Genomic DNA, 9,200 nt, shown 5'->3' with positions numbered 1-9,200 from the left:
TTCTTGGTGACGGGAGGATACTTTGATTTTGTAGCTTTTTGCGCTTCTGTGAGATCAAGTTCACGGTCATTCATTGTTCTGCGGCTGTTCTGTGAGTGATTTTAATGCTCTGTAGCTGTTATTTCCGTGAAACATGCCAGGCATACACTGCGAAGGCAGGCAGAAACAGTGGACCACAAAGTAATTTAAGAGTCCACTGGCTCCTGCATTCATTTTCATCATAAAAGTCCCAATCCTTGTTCAACTAAAACCGATGTGTCGTCTCATCCCTTTTTCTTTGCACAGTCATATCCGAGGTTAGTGACAAGAATGATTCACTTGAGCTGTAAATGCAGCAGCACATCATTTGGTATATTTATATGAAGTTTTAATGGCTGTTCTTAGATTTTTTTTTTTTTCTGTTTTAAGGTTCTACTAAGTTATAAAATTGAGAATTGTTCATTCACTCACACTTGAAACACTTGCAGTACTACAGACGGAGGGTTTATACTGTGTGTAATATTAAATAATGTCCCAGTGAATAATGTTCCACTCCACTTTGATATTCCAGTAGCTACTACTTGATACATTGGAAGACATACAATTATCTGGAGTTATGTAAAGTGGTGGTAATCTAAATAAAACTGCTAACTGCTTTCAATTGAAAGTAGCTAAAACTGGTATAGCTAAATGTCACTAGATATGTCACACAGAATGGCAAATTCACTGATCTATATAAAGATGAATGTAGATCAGTGGGCAAGATCAGAACTTAGATAAGGTTTGTCCAAGAAGTTGCTATATCGGTCCCTAAACTTTTGAAAAAAAGTCTCAAAAGGGACGGAAAAGTCGCTAAATCTAGCTACAAAGTAGCTAAATTGGCAAAACTGCTGTTTTGATGGATGGTTTCCTGTTGACATGCATTGCACAGGATTTGTCAGAAACAGCCATGTATCAAGTTGTCTGTTTCAATATTTATCAAGTTATCTCTCTCACATCAAAGATAAACAAACTTGGCATTGCCCAGAAGTCTCAGACTATATAACAAGCAACTGGTGGAGACACAGATAAACTCTGTTGTGTAAATCACACTTTCTCTGTGTAGTCACATGGACTTAATTCGAGGACTTTCAAGGCACCACAACCTCTGACATTATATTCAATGAATATGTTTTTAATGTTTATTTTACCTTTCAACAAATTTATACAGACAGTCTTATAAGCTTCCACTTGTTTTGTTTTGTTTTATTGCAGAACAAGAGCACTTGCAGAGAAAGATACAGAAGATACATTATAACCAAATAATATATACACTCTAAAAAATGCTGGGTTAAATATAACCCAGTTATAAAATTGAGAAAATTGGGTTAAATATAACCCAGCGCTGGGTTAAAAAGGGACAAACCCAGCTATTGGATTGTTTTGACCCAGCTATTGGGTTGTTTTGACCCAGCTATTGGGTTGTTTTGACCCAGATATTGGGTTGTTTTGACCCAGATATTGGGTTGTTTTGACCCAGCTATTGGGTTGTTTTGACCCAGATATTGGGTTGTTTTGACCCAGCTATTGGGTTGTTTTGACCCAGATATTGGGTTGTTTTGACCCAGCTATTGGATTGTTTTGACCCAGCTATCGCTGGGTTATATTTAACCCAGCATTTTTTAGAGTGTACAGGGAATAAGTTCAATTAATTAACAAGAGAAAAGGTTTCAATCATTCATTTTCTTTTTTTTATTTCTTGCTTTTAGAGTCTCAATATATTGCATTCGTTCCGTTTTAAATTGTATGATGTTAGGTTTATTGTTTGCCCATTTTTATTTAGTACTTTCCACACATAATTACAAATTAATCGCCAGATATAGAATATATTGTATATATTCTTATACAATAAAAATATCTCTTTACTGGTCTGCCAAAACTTTTTGTTTTTTGGATTCTTCCTCTAGAAGGCACATGAAGTCTCCATGTCTCTAAAAAAATATTGAGACTACTATCAATAATTAAGTGAATAACTTTATGACTTTTATAACTTTTTTGATGAGAGACATTATTTAACTTCCAGACCTCTTTTCACTCAATCTGATTAAACAATGCATTCCAATATGATTTGCATTTAGGTATAACAATGCGTTTCTGCAGATTATTTTAATAGAAAAGTTATTAGTTTATCCAAAATTTCGACACTATTAACTCTTATCTGTATTATATGTTGAAGAGATACACTCGGAATATTTTTTGTATGTCATGTTGGATAAAAGCGTCTAAATGCATAAATGTAAATGCAGAATATCACTTGATAAGTTTTGAATAAGGCCACGTTTTGCAGTTTATGAAAACAAGATACATTGTTCACATCAAAATTATATCAAGTCTGGGATGATATTCCACATTTTGTCTTTGAAACATATATAGTTCTTTATCCATTTTTAAAAGCTTCCACTCAGCACTGCTCCCATGCACACTGTGGACACAGATAAGCTATACAAAAATGTCCCAGAGCTGTTAGTAATAACAATCAGATTAAATGAACAGAACTAACTGTTGTATCGCTAAATGGTGTTATTCTGTAAAGAAAAGAAAAAAAGGACCCCTCCAAAGTCTGGCAAATGAATGTGGAAACCCTCTTAATGGCAGGAGAGGGCAGTACTGTCTATTTTGGGTCATGTTATCTACCCGTGAAGATAATGAAGAAGAAGCATGCACGAGAACGTTTTAAATGGACTCGGGGAGGTTCAATTCATTGGAACAGTGAATATTGCTTCTTTGCAAGTAAGTCCTTTATTATTAGGTTTTAAATTGTTAACCAGTAGTTTTTTAATGGGTTTAAAGTTCAAAACTCTAAGGAGGCCAAAGTGAGTTGACAAACGACTGATATATAGTAATGGGACAAACGAAACTTTTTAAAACTCTGAATCATTTGATTCACAAAACGCAAAACGATTCACTCTTTCGAAGCGTTTCTAAACAGCACAGGTTGGCGGCATCTGCTGATCAAAACGTTGCAGATGCAACTTCCCAAACGTGTGTAGTGACACCTTTTACAAACGTATTGCGAAAGTTTAAAGAAAAAAGCAATCTGTTAAACGCAATCTAAAAATACGTACATATCGATAAATATAAAGGTTTTGTAAAAAGGTGTAGGCTATTTTGTGTTCTTATGCAGGGCTTGGCAAACTAGGTCAATAAGAAGCAATTAAACATAGTTCTCATTTTTATAATACACACATACGCATTAAAATATGTAATAAAGAACCTACATTATAAAACTGACCAGAGATTAGTTAAATCACAAGTTTGGCTAAAAAGAGTAATATTGTGAAATATTATTAAAACAACAACAACAAAAAGTTTTCTATTTTAATATATTGTAAAATGTCATTTATTCCTGTGATGCAAAGCTGAATTTTCAGCATCATTACTCCAGTCTTCAGTGGCACATGATCTTTCAGAAATCATTCTAATATGCTGATTTGCTGCTCAAGAACAAATGTGGCAAATATATTAAAAAGTACCAAATTCCATGTGCCATGTTGATGCTGCAAGAGCTTTTTTTTTTTTTAGAACTAAATCAATTTTTCTGAGGTGTTTTTGCAATTCATTTTAACCAACTGGTGAGTTTTAGTGAATGACTGAAAAATCAAATGTCTTATGCATCTTTTGTCTCAATTAAGGTTCATACAAACACCGTGCACAGGAAAGGGAACACAAACAATATTTATATTCTTGTATCCTGAAACAGGTTATCACTGGTTCACTGGCTTCCATCTGTTGACTCTTTCCTGTTGTTGACTTGTTATTGCACTAATGCATAATACGTTTCTCAATTCCTCAGTCTTATTGAACACTATGTTTCTTGTGTAACAGCCTTCATACTTTAAGTGTGACGTAAGTGTCCAAATAAATTATATGGTTATTGTATTATTCATTTATGGGATGTTTGGGTTTAATGAGTAATACAGTTGAGGAATAAATCTGAATATTTACATCTCTACTCAATCTGTTTCCCTAGTTGATGGACTGGCATCCTGACTGCATCGACATGAAGCCTGTGATCAAAAAGTCTTTTCCTGGAGATCCAAGATCTGAATCGAATAAGAAGGGTGTTGAAACTTTGGTGCTGAGCAAAATGGAGGAATCAGGTGTGCTCTTTTGCCCACGGCTGAAATATAGAGTAAAAACTATTCAGGTGCCAGATGAAAGTTCTTCGGATATTAAAACAGAGGCTTCCATCTCCCAGCCTTCAAACTGCAGTACGATTAAAAAATACCACAGTATTAAAAAATACATCTGTAAGCTGTGTGGCATTGAGTATCGGCAGAGCATAAGCCTGGTGCGTCACATGCGAATACACACAGGTGAGGCGCCGCACATCTGTGAACTCTGTGGAAGGGGTTTCCGTCGTAAAGACTGGCTTCAGCTGCACAGCAGCATCCACACGGGTAACAAACGAAAGCTTGCGAAGAGCTTCAGTTGCCATGAGTGTGGGAAGAAGTTTACAGGCTCCACCGCACTCCAGAGCCATCTGTATAAACACAGAGGCGAGAGGCCGTTCACCTGCGCGCACTGCGACAAGACCTTCTACAGTCAGACCAATCTTAAACGGCATCAGGTCGATTCTCATTCTGACGACAAACCCTTCTGCTGCCCTGTGTGTGGAAGCCGATTCTCACGCCTTTTTTCGCTGCAGAAACACATGCGGACTCACACAGGAGAGATGCCTTTCTCGTGTCCAGACTGTGGAAAGACTTTCCGTCATAAATACTCCATGGATATGCATCGTAAACGGCACTCAGCTGAAAAGTTGATGTAATGCACATTCATGCATGTCACATGAATTTCAGATTTATTCTGTTTATTTGTTTTAACCATGTTCCTTTTTTTGATGATTAATTTCTGAATCTTATCACCTGTTTGGTGCCAATAAAGAGCCTTTTTATCACATTTTCATCACTGTTTTTCTCAGTTGATTACATTTTACAAGTTAAACCCAGCTAACAATTGTTGGTTTCAAGAACCAAATTTCCCAAAACAGACATTCTAACATTCTCTGATGGTTAGCCAGGAAAGTGTTCTTTACGTAAATAGAACGCTCCCAGTGGGTTCATAGCACGTTCCCCTAACATTCCCAGAACTTATTTGGTTCCTAAAAAAATAGCCAAATCGAAACATTAGAGGAGCGTTCTGTGTTTGCCGGGTACATATAAGCGCTGTTCTATGAATCTGATACATTTCCATCACTACCTTAATTCGGTTAATACACTTAATTTATAACATTTTATTTTGCTTAAATATGTCTTATTCTTATTTCCAGATTTTTTTTTGCAGAGGTTTACTGAACAACACTTTTGCCGGGTACATATAAGCGCTGTTCTATGAATCTGATACATTTCCATCACTACCTTAATTCGGTTAATACACTTACTTTATAAAATGTTATTTTGCTTAAATATGTCTTATTCTTATTTCCAGATTTTTTTTGCAGAGGTTTACTGAACAACACTAAGCAACCTTTTGACGACAGACGGGGTCATTGGTCTGTCTTGAGGTGAAGTGAAGCAGAACAAGTGTCTGAAGTTGGAGATGATCGTTACTGGCACAGTCTCAGTGAATGTTCCTTTGAACAACTACATTGCAAGTAAGTGCTTTAAGACTAAGATTAAGCCCATTCACTAGAATTTTCAGAACGAGTTTGTAACCTTTAAAGTGAAAGTGGGTTAACAAACACTATTGGCATTTAAGTTAAACAAATTTATATGCACGTATCAGGGAAAGTAGGGCTGGGCTGGCAGAATTTTAATCGATTCTTAAATCACAAAAATCTATATGTTAGGCTATGCTGTTTGATGCGTGAACAGTGCTTTGTTACTTTTAAATGTACGACAGACGGGGTCATTGGTCTGTCTTGAGGTGAAGTGAAGCAGAACAAGTGTCTGAAGTTGGAGATGATCGTTACTGGCACAGTCTCAGTGAATGTTCCTTTGAACAACTACATTGCAAGTAAGTGCTTTAAGACTAAGATTAAGCCCATTCACTAGAATTTTCAGAACGAGTTTGTAACCTTTAAAGTGAAAGTGGGTTAACAAACACTATTGGCATTTAAGTTAAACTTAAATTTATATGCACGTATAAGGGAAAGTAGGGCTGGGCTGGCAGAATTTTAATCGATTCTTAAATCACAAAAATCTATATTTTAGTCTATGCTGTTTGATGCGTGAACAGTGCTTTGTTACTTTTAAATGTTGTCCATTTTTATCACGAAATTCAAGCAATAAATGTGTTTTTGTCGCTTTTTAATATGCAGTCGCAATACTCATCTGGTGCATCATATTCGGATACACACAGGCGAGGCGCCATTCTAGGGGTGTTCGGTTCCAGGTTTTTCGGAGTCGACTCCCGACTCCTCGACTCCATTTACCGCGACTGTCCAAATTAGTCCAATCTAGCGGTGACATTACCTTTAAATTAACTATCACCGTTGCTTGCTGTTGCCGACACTTAATTTCACACTATTCCACACACAGGCGAGGCGCCATTCTAGGGGTGTTCGGTTCCAGGTTTTCGGAGTCGACTCCCGACTCCTCGACTCCATTTACCATGACTGTCCAAATTAGTCCAATCTAGCGGTGACATTACCTTTAAATGAACTATCACCGTTGCTTGCTGTTGCCGACACTTAATTTCACAGAGGGAAAAGTCACGAAAAACAGCCGTGGTGGAATGTTCTCTCAGAATTATGAATTTGATTATTGATTATTGAACAATTATAAAATTGAAACCATCCTTTGCTGTCGATGAGACTGAGGACACCTTTTGAAGAAGGTCCTAAATTGTTATGACTGAAAGAACGAAAGTGAGAAGGAAGTGTCATTAAGGGAAAAAGAAAACAAAACAGACTTTTACTCATGCCCTTATACTGATTATAATTCCTTTGTTGCAGAGTCAAGCGAATTATCGCTTTTTTTTTTGTCTTATTGTAGTGAAGTTTCTTCTGTTCTAATTGATACCTTGTTCTATACCTAGTTCTTCAGGTATTATATTCTTGTTTCATTTTTATGACTTTGTCTTTGTTTTCTTTAAATGCCAGGGGTTTAAAAATCAATGTTAAAAGGAAGGCTTTACTTTTGTTTTCTAAGAGGCACAAAGTAGATTTCTGTTTTTTTCCAGGAAAGTCACTCTACATCTAAAGACACCATATTTTGGAGGTCACAGTGGGGCAATGAAATATGGCTGTCACACGGGTCAGAATATTCTGCTGGAGTAGGGATTATGAAGTATAATTTTAATGGTCGTATTCTGGAAACCAGTATTGATCCTTCAGGTCACTTCCTGCTAATAGTAGTTGTTAACCAATTTATAGTAATTATTGTCAACATCTATGGATACAACTCTGTTGTGGAAAACTGCACTCTCTTTAACATGCTAGATCAAAAACTTTCATCTGCATTAGGGAAATATCCTACTGCCTTTTTGATTTTAGGTGGTGACTTTATCATAGTAATGAATAACATGCTAGATCGACACCCTCCAAGGAAAGCAGCTTCTTCAAACTGGAAGAAGTATAACAAATCTCAGCCTATTTCTTTAGGTTGGAAAGATCCAATGCTATGAATGTTTCTATTGATCATCTCCGAACAAATGATAGAGTTCTTGATAATCCTAAAGAAATCACTGCTTATTGTTCCAAATTCTATAGTAACTTATATACATCAAGATATTGTGATAATTCAGCCAACTCGTTTTTTGACTCTGTCAATCAAAATAAAATGATTTCATTAGAAGATAAAGAAGCTTGTGACGGCGATATCTCTCAATCAGAAATTCTACAGGCAATTAAGAGTTTAAAAAATAATAAAAGTCCAGGAAGTGATGGTCTAACCGCTGAGCTGTATAAGATGTTTGACAAAAATGTATCTCCTTTCTTATTAAAAGTGTTCAAAGAAAGCCTTGAATTGGAAGCACTTCCACCAACCATGACACAAGGAGTCATTACCCTGATACCCAAACCCAACAAAGATAAAGAGTGTCTAGAAAACTGGAGGCCAATCACCCTCTTAAATAATGATTACAAAATTTTAGCTTTAGTTTTAGCAAGAAGAATTAAAGATGTCCTTAACTCTATTATTGAATCACAATCAGGTTTTATGGAGAAATGTCACATTATGAATAAAATAAGATTAGTCTTCAATCTCCTAGATTACGAGAATCTCGTTCCTAATGACAGTTTCCTGCTTTTCCTAGACTTCTACAAAGCCTTTGATTCGCTTGAGCACAAGTTCATATTTCAAGCTCTTGACAAATTTGGGTTTGGAGATTATTTCTGTAAAGCCATCAGGACCTTATACAGAAATAATAATAGTGTTATTAAGTTAAAATTCGGAACCTCACCAAGATTCGATTTGTCACGTGGAGTAAGACAAGGCTGCCCTATATCTCCATATCTATTATTACTTGCCTTTCAGTTCTTAGCTCTGCATATTTCCACTAATAATTTACAAGGTATCACAATTGACGATAGACAAATTATTATTAGCCAGCTGGCTGACGATACTACTTTATTTCTGAATGACGCCTCCCAAATCCCTTTAGCTTTGAGTTTGATTGAGTCCTTTTCCAGAGCTTCAGGTCTCTGCCTGAATATCAACAAATGTGAGTTAATGTCAATCAAACGCTGTGATCTTTCCTCTATATGTAACATTCCTGTGAAAGATCAAGTTACATACTTAGGAATTGTAATTAATAAAGACCAAAAAACCAAGATGTAATCTAAATTTCGACCCTCTAATAGTAAAAACCCAAAGAAAACTTAACTCGTGGCTGCAGAGAGATTTATCGATAAGAGGAAGAATTTTACTCTCTAAAGCCGAAGGATTGTCTCGACTGACTTATGCTGCTCTTTCCTTGGAGGTTGATAAAGGAACATTAAAAAGAATTGATAGCATGTTAAACAATTTTGTTTGGAAAAATAAAACTCACTATATTAGGAAATCTGTAATAATGAACCCAACAAAACAGGGGGGACTGGATTTTGTAGATTTGACTACCTTAAATAATACTTTTAAAATTAATTGGCTTAAGAATTTCCTTAAAAATCCCTCCTCACTTTGGAATTTTATCCCAAATTATATTTTCTCTAAAGTTGGTGGCCTGAATTTCCTATTACTTTGTAATTATAATGTTTTAAAAATCCCTATCAAACTTTCTAATTTCCATAAGCAGATGCT

At 35.9% G+C, this 9,200-nt stretch overlaps 1 protein-coding gene across 3 annotated transcripts; it reads left to right on the top strand.

The window, feature by feature from the left end:
* The first annotated feature begins 2,648 nt into the window (after nt 1-2,648).
* LOC107667954 (gastrula zinc finger protein XlCGF49.1-like) lies at nt 2,649-4,903 on the top strand. 3 transcript variants are annotated; one of them, XM_016459683.1, is made up of 3 exons: nt 2,649-2,748; nt 3,844-3,864; nt 3,989-4,903. In XM_016459683.1, exons 1-3 carry the CDS (start codon nt 2,677-2,679, stop codon nt 4,787-4,789), a joined length of 894 nt encoding a protein of 297 aa, XP_016315169.1. In that variant the 5' UTR covers nt 2,649-2,676; the 3' UTR covers nt 4,790-4,903. The 3 variants fall into 3 exon arrangements, with proteins under 3 accessions (XP_016315169.1, XP_016315170.1, XP_016315171.1); XM_016459685.1 differs by having other exon boundaries at nt 2,689-2,748; nt 3,812-3,864; XM_016459684.1 differs by lacking the exon at nt 3,844-3,864.
* The last annotated feature ends 4,297 nt before the right edge of the window (nt 4,904-9,200 follow it).

This window comes from Sinocyclocheilus anshuiensis, unplaced genomic scaffold (assembly GCF_001515605.1).
Source record: "Sinocyclocheilus anshuiensis isolate Anshui unplaced genomic scaffold, SAMN03320099.WGS_v1.1 scaffold2229, whole genome shotgun sequence".
Taxonomy (NCBI): domain Eukaryota; kingdom Metazoa; phylum Chordata; class Actinopteri; order Cypriniformes; family Cyprinidae; genus Sinocyclocheilus; species Sinocyclocheilus anshuiensis.
This window is presented reverse-complemented; position numbering and strand designations above follow the sequence as displayed.